A 26,853-nucleotide genomic window follows, 5' to 3' on the forward strand; every position below is an offset into this window, starting at 1 on the left:
ATATATTACAAAAACATAAAAAAAGAATGAATTTGCCTTAGATACGTTGTATGATTGTTATAAGTAGATGCGATCATGATTGTCAACAAGGCGAAGTGCTATGAATGTCAAAAAGACGACGTGCTATGATTTTTAATAAGACGACGTGCTATGATTGTCAATAAGACGACGTGCTATGATTGTCACCAAGACGACGTTCTATGATTGTCAACAAGACGACGTTCTATGTTTGTCAACAATACGACGTGCTGTGATTGTCAACAAAACGACGTTCTATGATTGTCAATAAAACGACGTAATATGAGTGTAAATACGGCGACGTTCTATGAGTGTTAATAAATCGATGCGATCACGATTGTTAATAATGAGATGTGGTGTGATATTCAATAAGAAGATATAGTATGCTTTTCAATAGTGAGATGTGGTATAATTGTCAATCAGAAGATGTTGGACGATTTTCAATAATGAGATGTGGTACGATTTTAAACAAGAAGATGTGGAATGTTTGTCAATTATGAGATATTGTATATCATTGAAAATATATAAATAGTGAGATGTGGTTTGATTGTCAACAAGGAGATATGACAGTATCGTTAATAAGTATGTGTGGCCTCATTGATAGTAACATATCGAAAACATGATAAAAAGAATCAATATGATTAAAAGGCGTTGTATGATTGTCCTTACGAAAGGACTTGGTTTAAGGGTAAATAAGGAGACTTAGTCATTGTTAGTGTAAACATGTCTATTGATAGTAGATAAGAAAACAAGTTATTATAAGGAGACTTTGTTTGAGTGCAAATAATATGTCGTTAAAAAAGAGGCGAAAGATACAAAAGGAACAAGCAAAGTCATAAAGCGAAATATAAACTGACAATGTCATGACTATAAAAGAAAGAAAAAAAACAACAGACAACCCTTTAACCATTCAAACTGAATGACCTACATTACACACAACAAAATTCACTCAACAATCATTTGCCCTAAATTTATCTTTATCAAACTTGCTGGTAATTAGTTATCAAAGGTACCAGGATTATAAATGTAACAAAAACATACTCAGTTTCATGAAAACTTAAGGTAGATACATGGTATATCGCCATCTTGGATTGTACAATCACAGTAAAAAATCGGTCTAGTTATTTGCCTAAATCTGCAAATTTGGAAACAGATTTTGCAATTTAAAGGTTAGACTGTTTAATAATATAAAGAAAACTTGGTAATTTATTGTATAATTCAAAATACTTAAACAAATATCATTTTTTTGCTTTTAGAATCATTTTTTTCAAATGGGCCATTTAAGGGAAGATAATTCTTTTAGTAAAAAAATTATACTGAACTGATAGGGAAATTTTTTCTTTTTACTTGTAGCAAGAAAACAAGTTCGGTGACACCATTTTTTCTTTTTATTTTCTTAAAATATATTACAAAAACTATCTTTTCACAATTTATTTCAAAATTCTATCTCATAGATTTTTCTTTATGCACACAAATGTGTTTTTCCATGAACAATCTAACCAAATTTATGCAATTTTCAACGACTCATAGCTTGAAAAATAACACCGTGACCCATTCTTTTTATTATATTTTTGAAAAGAACATAGTAAAATCTTCATTTTGGCTAAGTATAGGAAAATTCTGTCTCAAAAAATATTTACTTATGATCTACCTTAAATGAATTTATTTAATAAAAAGAAGCTATATATTGACAGTTAACTTAATTTTACAACCTAAAACGCACACATATTTTTAAAATAATATCTACAAAAGAAACAAAAAAGAGAAGACTATTATTAATAAACTATTACTAGCTTTACTGATTTCCTGTCAGTTATCAGTTTGGATCTTATCAGAGGCACTGTATAGTGCACCGGAGAGAACCATACTATACACATAGTACATAATGAAATTACGTTTTGACAATTTTCACAGAAACTACGAACCAATTATTTTCAAACATTCATCAAAGCTATTTCTCCGTGACATCTAATAATATGTTTCTGTGTGTGACCACCAACCAGATGATCATGCAAAGTGAAATTCAGCAACAATGTCATTTCGGAAGCTCTTCTGACAAAAAATATGACAAAATACCGATTTAAAAACGAAAACAAAATTGAAAACGAAACATTCAGAAGAATTATACTGAGAGGTTCTGTGTAGAAATGACTTCTACTTTTTGGTATCTATGCAACTACCGTTAATTCAGATATAGTTGCGTGCGTTTATTGTAATCGCAGAATGTACTGAACTACTAAATTAACTATTACAATTTCAGGGAAGTCATCATACAGTTATATGTATCAGATATCAGAATGCGAGTTTATTTTATCGTGATACTCATTTAGACACATAATGCATGTTAATCGCATTAACAAAAAACCTCACAACTATATCTGAAAAATATACGGGAAATTACATTTGAAAATATACGACTATACCTGATGACTTAAAATATAAAGTTAGTCGACCAGAAAACGGTAGAAATACTAGATAAACCCATTCCAACCTCCAAACAAAAAATATATCGTTTTACATTCTGTAAAATCTTTATTTTTAGAGCAAAACGTATGCAAGTTTCCCAACAGGGGTTTACCGCACAATGCCTTCATCATTCGGTTGATATTATCAAAATGAGAATGAAAAGCATTAGGTGTGGTAAATTTGGAGAGGGTACTGTAAAAACGAGAGAATGTTTTTCATACTTTGCTTAAATCAAGCTGAAATCATTTTGTTTTTCACAAAAATAACAAAAAAGTATAGAAAACTTTTTTAAATCTACAGGCTGTGCAAAATAATCATTTATAAAGATTTGTCTTGCAACAAAACAAATTAGGTCAGTTTACCTTCAATTCAAAAAAAAAATACCGTCTTATTCATCTCCCCTAATTTACGTAAAACATCTATTTGTAGTAACACAGTCCTTACATTAGGTAAGCCACATTTTAAAGTTTTGATAAAAAGTCTTCCACATGAATTGAATTCCACTTTTAAGTTTGAATTTTGCTCTTCACAATCATACGTTGACTCAAACGTAAAAAATGTATTTAAAAATCAGTCAGGATAATATAAAAAAAAAAAACACATATCTTTTTAAAAGTTTGGATGAAAAGTCTCCCACAGGAATATAGGAAACCGCAATTTAAAAGTTAGTTTTGCAATATGGCGGGATACATCTAAATTAACTTAATAGTTTGACCTATAAAGGCAACAGTAGTATACCGCTTTTTAAAAGTCATATATATCGATTTAGAGTAGCAAATCCGCTAATACCGAGGGAAACACATCAACTATAAGAGGAAACCCTCGAAACAACCAAAACACTGAATTGCAACAAAACTAACGACAATGCAACATACATAGACACAATAAGATAACAGCAGTTACTGCATACAGTTCAATAACAAAAACGATCTAACGTATGTTTTGTTGTTTTGGCAACACAAATATATTACTATTTTAATGTTTCATTTTTTGCACTTGAAACAGCTAACATGTATAGAAACCCTTAACATGCTTAACATGTTTAATCATGTAACTAGTTCAAAGTCGTTGGATCTATATATTTCTTGAAGTTTTTTGTCCTTCCTGGATCGGAAATATTATTTTCATATTTGATACGTACTGTTGACTTTTATAGACAGTATTTGACTTATGTATGTCTCTGGGTTTTATGTCCGAGGAGTGCTGTTTCATTCACTTTAACCCCACGCACTGTCCTTTTATTCATGATATTTTTGTAGTTTTTTGTTTAACATTCATAATTACATATAGCTGTGTGCAGTATTTTCCAAAAATATGTTGAAACAAAATACTTAGATTTGGTTTAAATCTTTACCTAACAAAACGTTTATTAAGGTCTTTCCTCTCCGCGAGGAAAGACCTTATTATTGTTTTTCTCATGTTTTTCTCATGTTTTTTTTTTTTTTTTTTTCATCCAGCATTTGTTTGACACGGCCTCCCCTCGTTTCTATTGGAGTTATCAAGACCAAATATGGACCATCGGTAGACCTTATCATGAAGTATTACCAGATGAGGCTTTGTAGGATTTCATCATCTCCTTTAGAAGTTATCTTCCTTTTATTGTTTTTTTTTGACATGCCCCCCCCCCCTCGTTGTTTTTAAAGATATCATGACCTTATTTGGACAATAGTTAGATCTCATCATGATGTGTTACCATATGAGGCTGCTAAGGATTTCATCATTTCCTATGAGAGTTATGTTCCCTTGAAGCAATTTCTTTCTTTTACATTTTTCTCAAAAAGTATTCAAGATAGAATCGATTTGAAAACGGCAACATGTACAAGACCAGATGGCAATGTTAATAAACATATATAATCATTTTGTTGTTAACCCCTATAAGGAGTTATTTGAAAAAATATACACAATTTTTGAAAAATTATATCTCGAGATAAAGTCGTAAAGACTTGGGACCTACACCAATAATCTTAAGTTCATGTGACCTTTAATTTGCACCCAAGGTCAAAGGTCACCAAGTGCAAAAAAAAATTAAGCTGCAATTTCAAGCTTGCATTTTTAGAAAACGATAAGAGTTTGCTGCATACTTAAAGCGTATAAAATGTTCCTCTCGACGAGCTCTACATTTTATACACTGAGCTCAAAAGTGTCCGACTGTCTGATCAAAAGTTATGACGGGATGATTCTTAAAAGTATAGTATTGTGTGTATATCTTTACAAATGTAACATATATCAACCTACTATAAACTGCAAAGATGATCAGTAATTCAAGACCTTCAATTTGAGGTCAATGTCAGGTCATGATGAAACCCAAGCCCATATCGCATAGTAGAATTTCATAGAAAGTATCGGTACCGACTTTTTACTCGTACTCTGACTGGTAAACTGTGAGGGGTAGTCCCAAAATAGTTCACCTTGACCTTCACATTATACTATGACCTTGACCTTGTGATATTTGAAAGGTCAAGTGGTCCTGAGTTGAAAGGTGATAGTCCCATGTCTCTACGACTTCCGGTTCTTAAGTTTGGTATTGCATCATATATTTGATGATTAATTATGACCTTGGTGAACTTTAAAATTGTCCCAATTCTTTTTCTATAATGTTGTCCTTCAACTGTAGATCATTTATCATTTAACAGATTTGAGATATCTATTGTCGTTTTAGAGATAATTCAGTTTGAAGTTTTGCGAGCGGAGGCATGAATTTCTGAATCAACAATAGCTTCCCACTTAAAATGTTTTAGAAATTGACGAGGTTAACGTAGTTGTATGTTTGACCAAATACCAAAAACATTCCATGGAAAAAATCACCAAAAAATCAATTTGAAATTTTCAAGTTTTGCATTGACTTTGTAAGTTTCATAACTTCTATTTATATACTAGTTGCTATTGCATCATTATTTGCACTTTGTCAATTGGGGTCATCTGATATATCAAATTGAAGGTCTTAATAAACTCTACTTAAAAATGAAAATTTTAAACCCCCTTTTCATCCAAGGGGGACGGTTGGAGTCATTTAGTGCAAACACTCAAATTTTTCAGATGGTAAGGTTTTCGCATATCAAATGAAAGAACATAAAGCGAACATTTCAAATTTCAAATTGACGTCTCCCAAAAATGGGTTGGATGGGGTTATTGAGTGCAAAAAATAAATTTTATTTTAAGATAGGGTTGTTGTATATCAAATGAAAGGTCATGATGTGTACATTTGAAATATAAAATTCCCGACCTCCAAAAATTAGTTGGATAGGGTTATTAAGTGCAAAAATCAAACTTTCTAGAACATAGCGTTGTCGCATATCAAATGAAAGCTCATCTACTCTATGTAACATATATCATACTTCCGATCTCAACAATATAGACGCATGAGGTCATTAAGTGTTAAAAGCGAAAAGTTTGAGAAGGTATGCTTGTCGTATATCAAACGAAAGGTCGTACAAAGTACATTACAAAAACATCACTTTTACAGGAAAGACCTTTCAATTGTTTTACAAACAATTGAGATACTAGTTATTCTTTGATGTTGCTATGTTTTCTTGCAAAAAGAAGAACAATTGAAAAAATCTGCATTTTTATGTATTATAAATATATAAATGTATGTCTACACAGAAATAAAACAGAGATAACTAAATTCACAAAGATGTTGTTTTGATATACTTTAGAATATTACTTGTGTATATTATAAAAATGAATAAATGGAATATTGTATAATGTTGCAATCGAAAGCTCTCATTCCCACAGTGCAATGCATATTGAACGGAACAGAGAAGGTAGCTATGTTCATTTCTTTTTTTTTCGTAGAATCCCAATGATGGGTTCCCGTCCAGCTCTTCTTACTTTTGTAACCTTACTCCAGTGAGGTAACGGACTGAACATATGTAAATTAATATTTCCTACCATTAAGAAATCAAGAAAAAAGAGTTTCCTTCCGTTGTTTGACTTTGTGGTTGATTTAACTTCCCTTTTTGTTGGATTGTATTGGAAAAATGGATTGTGTAAAATATCCAGAGCTTTTAAACTTGATTTGCACCAATCCAGAGCACAATCGTTTTATCGCACTAGTACAAAACGAGCATACTGTCCACAGTTGTAAATGTAGGCACTTTCAAAGAAAAGAAGTGGAAGTTCTGTGTTTTCTTTCCTGTTTGACATAGCTGCTGGCAGATTACACTCAAAAGAAGCTTTTATGAACTCTAAATCGACCCTTAAAAAATCTTCACGCTTATATCTTAGATTGAGGGGAATCTTTTTGTTACATTTGAAGCTATCTATAATATTATACTGTCCTTTTTTCACTTTTTTTATTGTGTTTGGTTGGACTTTAAGCATGTCAACTCGTTCTGGATTAAGGTTTAAATTTTGCAATATTTTTTCCGGTTCTTTTATTGATGATTCTGTTTTAGCTACATAAGTTGCTTTCTCTGGGACACAAATATCACCACCACGTTTATCTAAAATCAAAGAATAAAAAGATGTCGAGTTAAATAGGTCAGGATAATGTTTTCAAAAGTCGACCTTTAATTTGATAAACAAAACTGACTTCATGTCTAATAATTATCAACTAAATATCCATTTGTTAATTCTTATTGTGGTTTTATAGGAATGGATTTTTTTATCGTTTTTATTATCTTTTTTTCAATTTGAATTCTCTAAAAGAAGCATTGATTGTCAAATTAATGTTCAGAAATTTGACTTATAATATTCAATATGTACAGTGTATTAAAACGTATATCCAAATCCAGATTATAAAAAAAGTCTTAAATAAACAATGCACAAGGCATGGGTCATAATATGTATCATCGTTTTGTGTATATTCATGCCCAGACGCCATCTAATAAACTATGAAATTACAACCTTTGTATAATCAGTTATCAAAGGTACCAGGATAATAATTTATATACGCCAGACCCGCGCTTCGGCGACATAAGACCTTATCATTGACGCTCAGATCAAAAAAGTTATAAAGCCAAACAAGCACAAAGTTGAAGAGCATTGATGACCCCAAAATTCAAAAGAAATGTGCCAAATACGACTAAGGTAATCTATTCTTGGGATAAGAAAATCCTTAGTTTTTCGAAAACTCAAAGTTTTGCTACAGAAAATTTATAAAAATGACCATATAATTGATAAGCATGTCAACACCGAAGTGCTGACTACTGTCTTTGATAACCTGTCAGTGTTTTGCTTTTTGAATAATTATTTTGTGCAATCTTTACTTATATTTATCGGATATCCATTGCTTTCCTATATGTTGTCATGTCTGTAAAAAAAACAACGTTTGCATGATTACATGTTACCGTCTTTTGTTTACCTTCCTCGCTATTTTCTGCATTATGATACCCATTTTGTTCAAACTTCAACATCAGTATTTCGTCATGGTTTGGGCGCAATTCGCATTCTTTTTTTGTCTCCAAAGCAATGTCTTCATTTGTTGTATGTTCTATCTGCCCCTTTGATCCTTCGATAATATCTTCTTTACACAACGGAAGGCTTCCGGTATGACTGTTATTTACTCCTAGACTGGCGTCGGTTTCTTCAACTATACGATTATGACAGGAAAAGAAACTAATTAGAAATGTTAAACAAAAAATTTTTTTAACTGCATTAATTTTAGGAAAATAACTGATAATGAGAATAAACCTTTTAAACTATTTTTCTTACAATTCAGTCATATAAATTTATGAGTTAAACTTGTTCTATGTTCCTATTTCAGCAGAACAAACCGAAATTAGAAGTCAAAGTATGACAAAGATATAACACAATTATAAAAAACGGGGCCCAATAAACAAAAATAATAATCCAAAATGCAACACCGAGTAGTCATAAACCTGCATATTAATAAACACGAACCTTACTTATACTTTAAAATTAAAGATAATTGGTACATGTATGATTGCCTATATGACAACTATCTATTAAAGTTGTAGAAGTCAATGTACGATGTTATCGGCCTTCAACAATGAGAAAAATCATACCGTATAGTAAGTATATAAGCAGACATCAACATGCAAAGTATTTATTTACTTATAAAATCCGTTCAACAAAATAAAATCTCATCTTGATGAAATGTGAATCATTTACAATATAAATTTAAATGTATATACAATATACATGGTTAACATAAAAGGTAAGCGGTTCATATTTCAGCTAAAAAGTAATATTGTCATATAAGGTAAAATCAATTTGAATACATAAACACGTGTGAATGGATTTATAATCGTTGTCGATATCTTTTGTAACAATTTTGAGAATTTATTTCAAGAACTAATAGAGATTGATTGTCTCTTTTTTTAATGTTTTTAGTTTGCCCTTATTGCATAATGGACATGCACTATTCAACTCTTAATATATTGATAAGTTTGATAATGATTATTATTATCTTACATTTCAATTTACCTATAACATGTATAATACCTGTTAGCTCTTCTGCAATACATGTGTCTTGCTTATTTTTTAATGTTTCATGTAATCCGTGAAGTTCGTTAATTTGTTTAGCTTTAACGTGCAAACCATGTGCTAAATTCAAATGGTGTTCACCGCGGATAGAGGGTGTGTCATTGTTTTTATTCACATCTTTCTCAAAAGGTTCATCATCATATTCATTAATATTATCATCATCATCTTCGTCTTCGTCTTCGTCGTTGCTGTCGTCAGAATATTGATGTGCATCTTTCACGCATCCATTTGAATCCTTTGTGCACATATGTAACATAAATTTATCAGCTGGAATGATTAATCTTTTAGTTCCATAAGGTGAATATTTTGGTAACTGTTTCGGTTGCATTTCAAACCATACTCCTTTTATACGTTTGTTGCCTGCAAGTGGTGCTCTAAGTGGCATCTCTGTGCTATTTCCAAGTAATTTGCCACTGTCACTGATTTTTCTCTTTGTTGATAAATGAGTACAATGCGAAAAGTAATGCATATTTTCTTTAGTCATGTACTCAGTCTTCTCGAGTAGGTTTAAGTAATATTCATCCAACTTTTCTTTCGATATATTCGCCATTTTGTTTGTATTTATATCAATTATAGTCATTACGTCATTTCTTATTTAAAATGATAAAAGCTGACAAATAACATATCATATGATACATTTACAAAATTTATAACGTTAATTTTGTCTGTCTAATACCGAAACCGAAACTAAGTTGTTTTATATCACACAACATAATCAATTGTCAATTGTGAAACAAGATAGATATATAGATACTTTTTATCTTATAGAAAAATATATATTTCTAACTAATTGTGTATTTGTAATAAGGGTATTTGAAAGATACGAGTAAACAAATATATAAAAAAAACACTCTGTATATCAACGCTTAATTATTTAAAATGTTTCAATTTTACATTATTTAATAAAATCTTTTTGATATAAATAGAATTGTATGCAGTTGAACCGTTAGTAAAGTAATTCGAACAACACGTTAAATTTATAATTTCACATATTTTCAAATGACATTCTATTCTTATAATCTTTATGTTGATTGGATTGAAACATATCATTTTGATATCATCACAGTATTTTTGATATATATTAAAAGTAAGTGAAATGAAAATTGTTCAATTAGACAAAATATTTATTAGAACTAAAAAGAAATGTTGGGATGGGAAAATAAACTAAAGATATTCAGCATAATTTGGATTCATGCAAACATGCAGTAGGTAGCACATTTGTCTTTGTAAACCGGTCAAAACAAATGGAAAGATCGATATTGCTTGTTGTCTACCCCCTCCCACCAAAAAAAATAATTAATACATGTAGAAACAATTTTTCATTTGAAGCATCAGATTCAAAACTTGATTACCCCTTCCCTGTGTACACTTTTATCCAGATGTTAAGGAAGATATTGGTGATGATGACCATCTAAATAAGACTAACTTGTTACTAATCGTTTTTTTGGTGATATTTTTCAAATAAATTTTGTTTGAAATAAAAGGTACAAAATGGCAATGCATAAGAAATATAAGTTTGAAGGACACATTTATGGCAAGTAAAACGGAATATAATCAGCTTCCTCCTGAACTCAACGGACAAACTTGAATTGAAAAAAGAACACCGTAAAAAAACCCGGAAGTGATATCATTCTTTTCATGTAAAATTATGAAAGCGCATCGTTTTAGCAGGTTTGATTTGCACCATAATTATTTCATTATTTCATGAACAAATGAAACTTGTCGTATTAACTATAACATGCATAACGTTCATGCTTCTTTTTTGTTTACTCATAAAATATTTGGCATCATAGATGATCGGTGAATATCTCTGGACCCACATAACGAAATTGTGTAAGTCTTGAATCATCTGTTCAATTTGAGACGTTTAACTTTAAACGCATGATCGAAAGTTACAGGTTTTAACTCCCTCAGGTAAAGCTTATATTGAATATTGATGTCCTTTTTGGTCTTCACCCGTTTTGTTCTTATTCATCATGGGCTTTATAGTTAATTGTTTTAGGCGTTTAAAATTTAGAGGAGAGCTTTGTAAACGTTATATTGGTACACTTAAGGTTAATTTGAAATTCATTTTGATAGCACCGGATTTGTTCCTCTACTGGATGTGGTTTCATCAACCTAGTAGTCATTATCTCGGTACTGGTGTTTCTTTTACAACATACAGTTTTTTACTGTCTGTTCAAACATTAAACGATTCGTATGTTCCCTTATTACTTATTGCTCGTCATGTGTTTCTGATTTATATATTCTTGGCTTATTTTTTTGGTTTGATGGTTATACGTGTATGTAATCTCGTCGGACGTTTAAATTGATGAAGCGTTATTTCCATATTTTCCGATGAAGTTGTTTACGTCTTCTTTTATTTTCTTTGCGAAGGAATGAACGACTTTTATTGACATAACAACTAAACAGCATATACTTATCATTAACCAAACTTTATCACAATGCATGATTATTAGGATTTTAAGTTTTAAAAGAGTGACTGATAACCCCGCCTGTTAACCAAATGGGGTCAACATGGCTAACACTAAAACGTAGGTTAAAAAAGTAATTTATAGGTCTTTCCACCTTTCCGTGGAAAGACCTTTTGATTTTGTTCTGATTATTATTTATTTTATTATTTTTTTTTTCTTCCGCCTAATTTTTTTTTCTTGCGTAGTATTGATGTTTCAAAAGATGTCGCTTAGATATTTGGAATATGATGTCGTATAGTTTATACCCTTTTAAAACTGACAACTGCGTAACCAAATACTTCACGTTGTAAGAGTTATTTCCCCAAACACTGTTTTTCTTATGGTCACTACTCCTTCGCAAGCGTAAAAGATTACGACAAATTTATTTTACCGTTTGCTCGTTACATATATCTTCAGGATAAGGATATGCCGAAGCTATACGGAGACTCCATATGAGATTTATTCCCCCTTTTTTATTTGATTCAAGAGATATGCATTTCTAAATGGTAAACCATACGTGATAGAGACCTAGGGTCTTTAGAATTGAGCTCCTTGGTCCAAAAAAATGAAAAATAGATCAAGGTCAAAGGTCAAGGTCATATTCTAGATTTTGATTTTGGCTTATTTTCACTTATCTTCTATAACCGTAAAAGATATTGACAAATTATCTTTACCAAATTGTTAGTTGTGACATGTCGTAACACTTAAATTTTAATTGCGAGGGTACATTGATTGTTATTAAGAGTGTTCTCCCCTTTTATATTTAGAATAATGCGTTAAGTGATATAACTCGTTATCCTTACATATTATGGACCGAGAAGTCGTTTGATTTGAGGTCCTTGATTTATGACCTTGAAATTGAGGTCAATGTCATAGGCAAATTCGACGTTCTAGATTTTGAACTTTGCTTAAAATTCATATTTATACATCATAGAGCCATTGGAATTGACATTCAGACTGAATTTCAATGTTTTCATATCAAAATATATTGCTAGTGGTGGAAAGACCTTCAATTGTAACAATTGAAGGTCTTTTCACCACTAGCAATATATTCAATTGTTCTCTGAACAATTGGTTTTTAATTTTAATCTATTATTTTGAAAAACCGCTATGAAGAGATGAAATTTGACAGCGATAGATATGTAAAATAAAAAGGGGGATAGAAAATGATAGAAATGCTGAACGTGTCAAAGAAAAACAATCTGACCAAAGTAAACTTAAGACAAAAACCGAAGACCACTAAAGGGTCTCCTTGCAGCGTGAAAATCCCGCTCCCGGAGACGTCCTACAGTTAGACTATGGAACGCCAAAACTGTCTTGTTATGACCATTTTTCATTATATGATGTACATTTACCTTTATATGATGTGCACTTGTCATTATATGATGCGCACTTACCTTTATATGATGTGCACTTGGACTTATATGATGTGCAAACACCTTTATATGACGTGCAAATATGTTTATATTATGTGCAAGTATCTTTATATGATGTCCAAACATCTTTATATGATGTCCAAACATCTTTATATGATGTCCAAACATCTTTATATGATGTGCAACTACACTTATATGATGTGCATACATACTTATATGATGTGCATACATGCTTATATGATGTGCATACATACTCATATGATGTGCTAATGTACTTATACGATGTGCAAATGTACATATATGATGTGCAAATGTACTTATATGATGTGCAAATGTCCTTATATGATGTGCAAATATCCTTATACGATGTGCATTTTCCCATATATAATGTGCAAACATCTTTATATGATGTGGTTGTGTCATTATATTATGTGCTTGTAATCTTATATCATGTGATTCGGTTAACTTCATTATATGATGTCGAAACGTCATTATATGATGTGCTTTCATCGTCGTTATGGTCAATGAACATGATTACGATTAGAATGATTACTGTCTACGTCATAACTGATTCCGATCTGCTTCTGCAGAATTGATATAAACCCGGATCAAATCTGAGGTTATTTAAAAAGAGGAAAACCTTGACATGTTTGTTCCTCGATTTTCAAGATGAAAAAAATCACACCAAATATTGATGGAAAATTGTCAAATTATGAATTTTTATCGATGGGTCTACAATAATGAATATACGGGATCTACAATAATGAATATACGGGATCTACAATAATGAGCATACAGTTAACTTATTACGTTTTAGAAATAAATCTTTAATCTTTTAAGCGAAAGTGCATTTTTAAGATAAAGTGAGACAGTAAAATTGAGAATGGAAATGGGGAATGTGCCAAAGAGACAACAACCTGACCATAGAGCAGACAACAGCAGAAGGTCACCAACAGGTCTTCAATGCAACGAGAATTCTCGCACCCGGAGGCGTTCTTCAGCTGGCCCCTAAACAAAGTGCATTTTAACAAAAATTAAAGTTTCAAACATTTCGGCGGAAGATAAAGATCAATTAATGCAGGAACTAGTTGAAGTATTTCCCGGCAGCGGGGAAAATAAAATAAAACAAACTGTGTGGCTCTTGTTTATAGCTTGCTGTTCGGTTTAAGCAAAAGCTCCGTGTTGAAGGCCGTAGTTAAACCTATAATTGTTTACTTTTTACACATTATGACTTAGATGTAGAGTTGTCTCATTGGCACTCATATCATATCTTCCTATTTCTATTCATTTCAAAAGACACCAATGAACTCAAAGTCAATTTCAAAAATATTTTATAACGATAGCTACAATATTATCCTCTCTTGCATATAGAATTATACCGGTATGGATGATTGGTTGATTAATTTGTTGATTGATTGCTTTTTAACGCCACTTTTAACACTATCATGCTAATTCGTGGTGGTGAGTTTATATTGATGGAGGAAGCCGAAGTCCCCGGAAAGAAACACCGACTTTCGGTACGAAAAACTAATAATTCTATTCAATTGTGATTGGAGTCGAGCTTACCTGCCACGTGTGGGATTCGAACTCACAACCTACATTTAAGTGTTGACATGCTAGACACTTGGACCCCTCGGCCACCGAGGCCCCCCCCCCCCAAAAAAAAAGGAAGGAAAGGAGATATGGGATGGCCTTCAACTCGTTGCATGACATTTGCTTGCATCTTTTTATTTTTATTCATGCATTTATTGCACACTTACATGATTATGAATGTATGCTTGACGTCCAGCGGAAAATTGATAAATAAAAGACTATGTGGTATGATTGCCTATGAGACCACTCTCGACAAGACACCAAATGACACAGAAATTAACAACTATAGGTCCCCGTACGGCCTTCAACAATGAGCAAAGCCCATACCGCATAATCAGCTATAAAAGGCCCCGAAATGACAAATGTTTAACAATTCAAACGAGAAAACTAACGGCATAATTTATGTACAAAAAATGAACGAAATTACCGGTATGTAACACATCAACAGACGACCACTGAATTACAGGCTCCTGACTTGGGACAGGTGCATATTCGTACGAGAACATATTAATGTGAAATGAATATTAACCCTGTTTTGTATTAGACCGGCACCCTGAGTCGGATTTTTAACATGCTACTTCGCAAAATTCCATTTCACCTTACGGTGTTACCCGGACACATTATTCTGATTCCGAGCCGAACAAGTCTTTGATTTTACTCCTTGATTTAGCAGGGAAGCAGCAAATACCAATTTTAAATTCTTTGGTTTTGAACCGGCCGGAATTCGAACCTACGACCAGCAACACTAGAGGCTAACTAACATGCTACCATGAAAGCACCGCCACTAGACAGTTACCCGTAAAATAAAAGGAAAGCCGTTCAGATATACAACTGCGTAAACAGGGCTAACATACTGACCATTGATTTTTTTGGGGTGATTGCAGGGGAAATGGGGGCATGTTTTTTTTGTTGTAAATGTTTGATTCCAAGTTTCTTGAAAGATATTTTATCTTTTTCAGGGGGGAATCAAAATAATTGTTTCCATTGAAAATGAGAGAAAAAATAAAACAATAATGAAATTAAGAAAAAAACTATATTATTTTAAAAAAAGAGTTTTTTCATTAAAGTCTAAAAATATGTTTGTCCTGGAACAAGGAAGTACACGTCCTCATGCCCACACTTCATGTTTACATCACGTTGACCGTGAGGGCATTCCGATGTATTGTCGCAACAGAGATTTGACTTTCGATTTTGACTGGTACATGTAATTGATCGTATAAAAACGCAGACATAATCGAGTGCAAAATAACATTATTTGTCGCTTCAAGTAATACTCATAAAAACATTTTTTTTAGAACATATAATAATATGAAAATGTTGTGTCGTTAGAAATGTATTTATACATTTGTAAGTAATATATATGCACACGTACAGAACAATTGTGTTATCGCATGCGGAAATAATATCTCCAGAACGTGTATGCTGGGACAATGAATGCCTACATAAATCCAAACTATTAGAAAATCCGAATTATTACAGAAGAGTTTTCACTATGCACTTGCACTGCACTATTATTAGAATAGTAGAATAGCATTTGGATCAAAATTATGTATACATGTAACTGTTATATACAAATATTAATTTAATATATAACAACAAACCAGAGTATACTGATTTGTATCACTACAATATAATTGTGAATACGGTGAGGTTGAATTCCCTGTTGTTTATTCATCATCCAAGCACGAACTTGTCTAAAAAATAATATATCTCCGTAAGTTAACATCACTTTTAGGTATTGAGATGTGATTTTCTTTAAGACAAGTGTTTCTGACCATCCCGGACGAGAACTTGCGGTCATCTGATGTTCAGTACTTCAGTCCTTTGATACAGTTTGTTCTAGTAAATATTACATCAGCCAATGAAATTCGGCCTTCACATTTTTGAAGGTGTATATAAATCCGACAAAACCGAGAATCCCAATGGTCTTTAAACAGAAAATAGAATGGAGCGTTTTCAGATCCGCGTAAGCATAGCTTGGACACACAATATCTGTAATTTAATTAGATTTGTGTCTGAATGAACATAAACACACTGTATTTATTTTTTGTTTACTGAGGCCTGGTGGTCCCTGGCAGATAGAGAGTTGTGTTTTTAATTTTTTTAAGTATAAGTTTGGGCCATTTTGGCTCTTATGAGTTTTATTGTTTTATTGCATATTATCTTGATACTTATTTATCGAGAAACCTTGTCTTAGCAAAATAGTTTTCTCGTTTGAATTGTTTTACATTGTCATTATGGGGCCTTTTATACTGACTATGCGGTATGGGCTTTGCTCATTGTTGAGGGACTTACGGTTACCTAGTAGTTAATTTCTGTGTCAATTTGGTCTCAGATTTAAAAATAAGTAAATTATAATCATTATACTTTACCCCCCCCCCCTAAAAAAACCACCAGAGAACAATTACACACACCTTTTTCAATACATTTGTTCGTAATAACCAAAAAAGCGCATTAAATTCCTTTGCATTATATAAGTTTGAAATAGCACGTCAATAGTGGATCTAAAACTTCAAGTGTAGAAGTTGTTTGCGACTTGGAATTTAATTTGGATATGCCGGTTATGGTCTCATTGATATTTATCACACCTTCATTTAATATTACTAGCTTCAGATTAAACATACTCTGCTGGAAGAAATTATTTGTTGGAAAAATAAGGATTTAGATTTTAACAGACGAGGCTAGCGGAGCTAGGCGTAAAATTGACGTCTTTCGAGTCAAAACTATTAATTTTTACGATGAGGGTCGAACCCTAAACAGTTGAGGCAAGTATGGACATAACCACTCCAGCTTTATACAGGTCTGAATTTTAATTTATTCATTATTCAATATCTTACGCATCATAGGTTTGTGACACATTACCTTTTATATTGTCCAATATCCGAAATCTAAATATATTGCTAGATTCAACATATCAAAGAACCCTAAGACTTGCTTGTTTTAAGTGCCGTTTTGGCCCCTTATTTCTAAAAAGTTTTCGTCTGGCAACAAAGTATTTACGGACAACGAACACATCGCAAAAACATTATACTGCGTCAAATCTATAAATATAAACAATTGAATACCACCATTTTATTTATAAAAAAAATCAAAATTAAAGGCTCCCTTAATTTCTTCCTATCCCCTCTTTCTGGGGGTTGCAAAAGATCGGTCCATTATATTGGTCATTACCCATTTTTGTGTCTTTCTTCAGAAAAGTGATATATAAAGACAAACTTCCACAGCTAAAATGATCAGCAAAGCAAACTTTACAAAACAATGAACATACTGGAAATTCATGTACTTAGTTCTTTAAAAAAAAAAAACGCTAACGCAAGATATAAAGATATTGCCAAATATAAGCCTAGTACAATGAGCATAGAGCATGGCATAAAAGAATCATTTCTTTAATTTAATAACTTTAGTTAACTGTATGCCCGTTATTGCAGACCTGGTATATTCATTATTGTAGACCCATTGTCTAAACTTTGCAATTCACAATTTTCCAATAATATCTGGTGTGGTTTTTTCATCTTAAATCGAGGAACAAACATGTCAAGGTTTTTTTTTATTTTTTACATCTCAACCATTTTCCAAACGATAGCTACAGATTTGATCCGGGTTTATATTAATTCTGCAGAAGCAGATCGGAATCAGTTATGACGTAGACAGTAATCATTCTAATCGTAATCATGTTCATTGACCATAACGACGATGAAAGCACATCATATAATGACGTTTCGACATAATATAATGAAGTTAACCGAACCACATGATATAAGATTACAAGCACATAATATAATGACACAACCACATCATATCAAGATGTTTGCACATAATATAAGGGAAAATGCACATCGTATAAGGATATTTGCACATCATATAAGGACATTTGCACATCATATAAGTACATTTGCACATCATATAAGTACATTTGCACATCATATATGTACATTTGCACATCGTATAAGTACATTAGCACATCATATAAGTATGTATGTAAATCATATAAGCATGTATGCACATCATATAAGTATGTATGCACATCATATAAGTGTAGTTGCACATCGTATAAAGATGTTTGGACATCATATAAAGATTTTTGGACATCATATAAAGATACTTGCACATAATATAAGCATATTTGCACGTCATATAAAGGTGTTTGCACATCATATAAGTCCAAGTGCACATCATATAAAGGTAAGTGCGCATCATATAATGACAAGTGCACATCATATAAAGGTAAATGTACATCATATAATGAAAAATGGTCATAACAAGACAGTTTTGGCGTTCCATATTAGACCCTAAACAAAATTGTCTAGTACTTCAGTTATTAAGGACGTCATAATAAACCCCGAAATATAGAAAAAAAAATATATAAAAAATCATACCAGACTAACAAAGGCCAGAGGCTCCTGACTTGGACAAACGCAAATATGCGGCGGGGTTAAACATGTTTTTGAGATCTCAACCCTTCCCTTTTCCACTAGCCAATATAGAAAAAACACCACAACAATGCACACAGTAAAGCTCAGTGTAAAAGAAATCCGAGTCCGATGTCAGAGAAGTTAGCAAAAGAAACAGGAATGTGTCCATAGTACACGGATGCCCCACTCGCAGTATCATTTTCCATGTTCAGTGGATCGTGAAATTGGGGTCTACATTTTGATTTGGCATTTAAATTAGAAAGATCATAGGGAACATTTGTACTTAGTTTGAAGTTGATTGCACTTCAACTTCATCAAAAACTACATTGACCAAAAACTTTAACCTGAATCCGAACGGACGCACAGACGGACGAACAGAGGTACAGACCAGAAAACATAATGCCCTCTACTATCGTAGGTGGGGCATAAAAACTGTTAGAAGACTTTTTGAAGGAGTTTTTGTCAAGGGATGTTGTCTAAAAGACTTGTTTTTGAAAAAATAATTAGAAACGTTATACAGATCTACAAACAAATCACACATTGCAGAACTCATCGTACGACACCGTATTTAAGTTATTGCCCTTTAATGACGAATTTTATCATGTTTTCCTTTTATATTAATATCTTACAAAAACTTTCTGAAATTACTGGCCAAAAAAAACAAACTTTTCCCAAATCATCATCGTGGTATATAGTTTTTGAAATGTGTATGATGACCACGCCTTACATCCAAACTAGCCGGAAAAGCAAAATACTGGTTTTTTTTTTTTATTTTTATTCATGTTTTGTCGATCATCTTGAAAACTGTAGTAGTTTTAAAGTGGAATTTTCAAAAAAGAAAACATTGTCATCAAAATGATATCTACATGCCTTAAATTGTCATGATACAGTTGTTCACTTTTAAGGATGATTTGTACTAAAATAAATTGGCACTGCTGAAGATGAGCGTACCGACATAGGCTCTTTAGAGACTTTAGTTACAATTTTGAACTGACTGGTTGTTAAACAAACCGTGTAAAATATACCGTTGTTAATATGCATTTCATTATATCGGATAGAACGAAAGAAAAGTATGATTTGGCTTCGAGAGTTGAGAAAATTACCTTCGATGAAAAATAGTCCCAAACGTTCAACAACATTATATGAAACTTTCTGAGAAGGAATTAAACAAATATTCATCAAAATCAATAATTCTATATAATTTATCAGAAGAAGAGTTTGTTCAAAATAATTCTGATTGCATAGTAGGACCCAATTTAATCATTAGTAATATTCTATTAAAATAAGAAGATGGTGTACCTATATGAAGATCAATAAAAAAACATAACATGCAAACGTTCACATTATTTTCCTTCAAACAAAACAATAACGTCATAGCATTATAGATTTATTGCACATGAGTTGCACTTTAAGCAAGAACGTTACAAGTCATTCAAAAATGTTTTTTTTAATATTAAATTGTAAATTCAGGTTTCCTAACATCTCAAACATATGATGATAAACGTTAAGCTAGAAATATACCAAAACAATCGTACATGCAATAACGATGCTACGTCATCATTGGGTTAATGTGTGAACGTAAAACGCGTATATTTGTAAATCAAAAACAATTTTGATTTTTCCTTCGATAAACCGTTATCATGTATTCACAAAATTATCAAGATTTTTCACAGGACGGACAACAGTGGATAGATGCCGTCAGAAAATGTCTACAAGTTTCTTTAATACAAACTATCCGTCCTTATCTATCTTTAACATGCAAGGATGTGAAGCGAATGACGTTTGATTCTCACACGCCATGTTATGTTAAACCAGTTCCAGAGTCTCCTTTAATTTCCAATCCAGCTTAAGAGTGTCGACCGATTCGTCACTTCGTACATTCAGAAGCATGTTCGAAACTTTAAAACGATGCGCTATGTCTTTCCTTCCAAGTTTTAGTTTTGATGGACCCGTTCGCTTAGTTAAACTGAAGTTGAAATATTTAATTATTTTTGGTAGGCGCCGACGATCAAATTCGGATACTAAAATGAAAATTTTAAATGATTTCGTAGATTCCATGGCGTGCAAACTTCACTAGCAGGAAATCGAGGTTCTTTGGTTTTCTGACATTGAAATTAGTTTAAACATTTCTGCTTCCAGCGAAACGTATATCGATATCTTTCTAACTGACCGAAATGTTTATGATCTAGACGTCAAGAACATAACAGTACCAGCCAATCTTAACACTACAGTAAACAAGTTCAAGAAAATGACACAAACAGGCGATCTCAATGGCAACATAGCCGGGTTTTCTATCAAGATTCTATCATCACAAGGATGCTTAGATGCAAGCTGTGACACATTGTTATTCAATGTAACTGCAAATGATAACGGTATGTTATTGTAGCAACATGTAATGTTATAGTATATTCCCCATTCAGTATTACATTAAGCACATATAGTATGATTGACAAAACAACAAATAACACCTAATGCACAAAGGTAAATTTTTTTACAGATTATCACATAGCCTTCAACAATGATCAAACCCATGTTGTATGTATGCTACAAAAGACCTACGACACAATATGACACAATTTATTCATACTACAACAATAATAAAAGACACCAGCCAAAGAAAACTGCTGTATAACAGGTCGCATGAAAAAATAACTACATCATGGCAATAAACAAAACACAACGACGAAGAAATCCACAAAACGTAAAATAGAAATCTGTATCTTTTTGAAATTAAAATGTGACACCTTTTTTCATTTGTTATATTTGAACGAGTCGCATGTTAAAAGATAAGGAGTTGTTGAAATGGTTATTTTATCTTATCTCTCAATAGCCCGCAACAGGTTCAGTGATCATAAATGATTTGTTACATATATTAAGAAGGCGAGGTATTATCTCTTACCCTTGACCTTATTAAAGGAGACACAGTGAAACTCGAGTAGACGTCAACGTATACTTAACAAAAGAAATAACCGATTTGTTTGATAACGAGAACAGAAGAATAAACAAATTGTTATAAAGGTTGACTTTTGTCGTAAACATGTCAACTTGATAACTGAGTGAGAAATTAAGGTTAAACTCGTGGTTTTTTAAAATCCAAAACAAAATCGCTGCAGTTTCATTTTGACGATATTCGAAAGAAAGGTTAGCATGTAATAAATTTAATAAAACTAATCTCAAATCGAAATTTCAATATAATTCAAACAGCTCTGTTGCAGCGATTATATTGGTTGACAATGTGTGTGATATGGGACAAATACACAGTCATGTACGGTAACCTAGATACATATTTTGTTCGCGTTCAATGAAAGAATTCAGACTTTGGATTGCTAAAAACTTTGAAAGCGTGATTCATATCGATATCAACCCTGTTAACTTATACATTCATTACCAATGTTTGCATTACCCATAAAATTAACTGCATTTACTACTAATTGCTAAATCAAAATGGTTTATAAGACGGGCAATACTTAGAAACAAACTAATTATCCCGAGTCAGGAGTCAGTAGTTCGGTGGTGTGTTTATTCTATGCGTTTTTTTTATTATTATTGTTTGGTTTTTAATCGTGTTTAAATTTTTTTACACCTGAATTATCATTGATATTTTGCTATTCTTCAGATGTGCTATTTATAAAATTTTGAAATATATAAAACTACGAAACACTAACGTTTATTCACCCCCAGTAATAGATTGCCGTAGACCTTTTTAAATGAGATTTATTTTGTTTGTAATGCTCGTATTCGATATACTTATTCCAATCATACACATATTTTATATGAAAATACATATCAAAGGACGTTTGACTCAAAGCATACAGCGCTGATGTATTAGTATGAAAAAGACTCTAAACAAAATAACAAACGAATAGAATTATTGATACTTCTATATTCAAGGATATACATACGATGTTTTCAAACAGTCGACAGTCATCATGATCATTTTACAAAGAAAAAGTGTTTTTCCCACGAGAAAATACTTGATTATTATAAGTAAATTTGCATATGTCATCGCAACGAAATGTTATAGTCGTGTACAATACTTGTAGTGTTGTAGTCATAAATCGAATTAAAACTAAAACAAATTCTGCAAAGTTAACGTGGTTTCCTTATATGTAAGTGGTTTTATATGGCGGCTAAATTTTCGTGGGGGCTTTAATTTCGGGGATATATTCTTTTCACGAAATAAATGAAATTCAATCCTCCACGAAAATTTCAATTTTACAGTATGGGTTTCCTTTTGTTTTTGGTTTTGTGACTCGCATTTGTTTTCGTTTAATTCGATTTATGACTATCGAACAACGTTATACTTCTATTGCCTCTATATTTCACCACACTACTTGGCCTTTTTATTATGTAGAGTATCATTCACTATTATAGCGTTTATATATTTAAAGTTATTAGGAACGCAGATGTATATTTATAGAGTGCAGGCTTCATTATAAGGGATATGCTCTGTACATGAAACTGTCCTGAGATACAAATGAAAAAGAACGACTGAAGTCAACGCTTTATCACGGTCATGGTCATCAACACGAATTAGCTGACCAACACGATATATTTTATAATTTCAGCAAGGTTTCTAGAATTAATAATATGTATGATAGGCGCGCGTTTCGTCCACAACAGATCAACTAGTGACTCTTTGATCAAAAGAGGAAACAAGGCAACAAAATAAAAGAATTTGAAGTGCACAGAGGACACAATTCAGAATGAATTTGTTTAATTTTACCACCACCATATTGTCATAAGATACTAGACTAATCTTTAAATTTACCGATGGGTTTCTTTTGACGATTTGACATTTCAAATAAGTGTTGATTCGCATGAAGGATATGAATGAACAGCATAAGACGCCTTTTCTATAGACGTCAAAAGTCTCCCTTCAGAATTTATTTGTTTCACCTGAATTTATATCTACAGTACTTGATAGATTTATGAGATTTAAACTTTGGTAAAATAAAGTAAACTAAACATGGGATATAATTGATGCTTAAAATTACGTACACATTGATTTTAATTTTCTATTTCTATATTCATTATTATCTGTTGTTTAACCTTCTTTTTTCAGGCGTTAAGGGAGATGGATCCATGTGTTCTACCAATTTGATGGTTATGGTTGTTGGTATTGTGATCTTCTTTTCATTACGAGGAAGTTAATTACAATGGACCCTACAGTGAATAATAACAGCATAAAAGCGCACATTTACTTTGGTGAACATTTACTCTAAAGATATTGAACTTATATATGGACAAGTGGTAGAAAATGAAAACAATACTTTATTAATTCCGTGCGTATATTTTTTTCAAAAATACATTCCAAGGGTAATTTGATGTAACAAACTATATATGTAGCTGACACGATTATATACAAATACTCTGTAAATTGTCAAAATATGATTTACTTTTTGTTTGCATTTATTTTTTTTAATTAAAATCCTTAGACTTGAATTTAACTCTATTTGCTTAAATTATGTTTGTTACAGTTTTCTATTAAAAACTTGATGTATTTACCTAAAGAAAATAGTTAGATTATGATCTTCTTTGTCTTATCACATTTACAACGCAGCAAGTGCCACTACTTAAGCAGGACCTCCTCTGTGTTTATTACTGCCCCAGTAAAATAAATGTCTTCAATCATAAATCAAGTTTTATTTCTTATTTCAACTTTTACAATATTTACCATTTTCGGCGAGTTGGTCTAGACTTTCGATACTTTCATTATTTTTTTTATAGTAATATTGTAGAGTACGTCGGACGTGGTTTGATGGTGTTCAGCATTGTTCAGTTTGGTAAATCATATAAGTAGAGACATATCAATGTAAACATAGAACATATTATGAACTAAAAAAGGGGCGAGAAATGTTTTGTTGATCATGTAAGCGTTTCCGTTCAATCCAATAAGTAGAGACATGTCAATGTTAACAAAAGAAATCTTATGAACACCAAAAGGGGCGAGGAATATTGTGTCGATAATGCAAGCGTTTCTGTTCAACCCAACAAGTAGAGAAATATCAATGTTAACAAAGGAAAATTATGAACTCCAATAAGAGCGAGGAATGGTGTGTCGATAATGTGAGCGTTTCCTGTTGTGCAAATATTAACCATCATATGAATCCACACGTCTGTTAATAATGAATTATCAATTAAAGGCAGTATTTTTTTCAAAAATGAAAGGTGGAAGGTACCAAAGAAATATTCTAATTAAGAGATGACAAAATGACGACACCATTTCAACTAACGACCAAACGCCAAACACCAGTATTCAAAAACATCAATTACATGAAAAAGAAATCTTATGACAGAGAGACACGAACCCGAGAAACCACATTCTAACTCTAGAAGTGTAGGCATGTCCTGATTTCTCTAATTCTATGGAAATTAGTCCCTTTCCGGACCCATTGTATAAAAAAATTTAACCAACGTGTGGTTGCTGGTGATCTCAGAAGATCATTGGATGATTTTAAGGGTCATGACCTTTTTAGCTAACTGTATGAATCAAAATATGCTATAACAGGTGTTAATATAATTGACAACAAATAAAGGAAAATGTATTTTTTAATCATTAGAGAAACAGATTCTTACATAGTTACTCGTGGATTATCGGATTTATCCAATCTCGCCGTGGCTCGGACTTTAAAATTGATAATTTATCTATCTCGATTGGATAAGTCCGGTAATCCACTCGTATCAATGTAAGAATCTATATCTATATTTCATGTTGTTCATGTAAAAACACACTCGGTGATAAGTAAATTCTATATTCAATGATATACATTCGATATTTTTAAACAGTAAAGAGTCATCATGATCTTATAATGACTACATATCAGCTTAACGCCTCATATGATCAATCGACAATCCCCGCTATGTATTTGCTACCTTAAATATACACCAAATTAACACGGTCGAATATCGTTTCATCTTGACATCTAGTAAGTGTTGAGCAATTTATGATCTTTCCTTTTAACTGTAAAAATGAGAATAACTTGAGGTATTGCAAATAGGACATCAATCTACCAAAGTCGTTAGAAAAATGTATAAATTACTATAGATATATATAGAAAGATCTGGTATGAGTGCCAATGAGATAACTCTCCATCCAAGACACAATTTATAAAAGTAAACCATTATAGGTCAATGTACGGCCTTCAACACAGAGCCGGGGCTCACGCCAATTAGCAAGCAATAAAAAAATGACTATAGTGTAAAACTATTCAAACGGGAAAACCAACGGTTTTATCCATATAAAAATGAGAAAAAATAAACACTTATGAACCACACAAAACAGACGACAACCACTGAACATCAGAATCCTGACTTAAAACAGGTACAAACAATTGCAGCGAGATTAAATGTTTTAATGGCACCAAACTTTCTGCTTTTTCTGAAACAATAGTATAACATTACAACACAGATAGACACATTATGATTATCAATTGGAAGGTTTAACTCAATGGATAAAACATAATAACGTATATAGGTACGTTTTAACCGTACAACCTTCCACAAAAATAGTAGCTATTTAGGTCCGGCATTTACTACATGAGAAATGAAACGAAAAAGTAAATAACAATTGATGCATAAAACAATCAACGAAACACAATTCTGACAGAGAGCAACCTCACTACTAAAAGAAAAAAAATATACATCTATATCGTGCTGTATAAAGAAATTTGGGCACTCTTTCTTACGTCCTACAGTCCGTTAGTACTTCTTGTCTGCAACTGCATCCTGTGAAGAATATTGTGTTTATAACCAAACTAAATAATAAATAAAAACTCTTTTGCAAAAATGTTTTTTTACCCTCATCACTTCTGAATATACGACATCTAGTTGCACTATAGATGTTAGAATTAGCATGCGTCATATTCAAACTGATAATCTAATATAATTATTTGTACTAGTAGTTGCATTGCAACAAGGTCTCCATTGGTCTCCATTGGTCACTGATGGAACTTTTGCAAAGTTCAAAAATGCGTAGACGTAAAAAGTCTCCCTCAGCGTTCATTTGTTTCACTTGAATTTATAACTACTTGATAGATTTAGGAAATTTAAACATTGGCGACATTGAACATAATATAAATATCT

The 26,853-nt window shown here is 32.1% G+C and overlaps 1 protein-coding gene across 2 annotated transcripts; it reads right to left on the bottom strand.

Moving 5' to 3' along the window:
- Positions 1 to 6,038: 6,038 nt before the first annotated feature.
- LOC139491489 (uncharacterized) lies at positions 6,039 to 9,522 on the bottom strand. Of its 2 annotated transcripts, none has more exons than XM_071279206.1 (3): positions 8,893 to 9,522; positions 7,790 to 8,017; positions 6,039 to 6,929 (listed from the first exon to the last, which is right to left on the bottom strand). In XM_071279206.1, the coding sequence occupies exons 1-3, from the start codon at positions 9,512 to 9,514 to the stop codon at positions 6,529 to 6,531; spliced, it is 1,251 nt and encodes a 416-aa protein (XP_071135307.1). In that variant the 5' UTR covers positions 9,515 to 9,522; the 3' UTR covers positions 6,039 to 6,528. The 2 variants fall into 2 exon arrangements, with proteins under 2 accessions (XP_071135307.1, XP_071135306.1); XM_071279205.1 differs by having other exon boundaries at positions 8,875 to 9,513.
- Positions 9,523 to 26,853: the final 17,331 nt, after the last annotated feature.

This window comes from Mytilus edulis, chromosome 10 (assembly GCF_963676685.1).
Source record: "Mytilus edulis chromosome 10, xbMytEdul2.2, whole genome shotgun sequence".
Lineage (NCBI taxonomy): Eukaryota > Metazoa > Mollusca > Bivalvia > Mytilida > Mytilidae > Mytilus > Mytilus edulis.

Bases quoted from the DNA above. Each gene is read 5' to 3' on its own strand.
- LOC139491489 (XM_071279206.1), bottom strand. From the start codon at position 9,514: ATGACTATAATTGATATAAATACAAACAAAATGGCGAATATATCGAAA. The intron at 8,018-8,892 runs GTATTATACATG...ATAATCGTATAG, and splicing joins TATTGCAGAAGAGCTAACAG to TTGAAGAAACCGACGCCAGT. The intron at 6,930-7,789 runs GTAAACAAAAGA...CTTTGATTTTAG, and splicing joins TGCAGAAAATAGCGAGGAAG to ATAAACGTGGTGGTGATATT.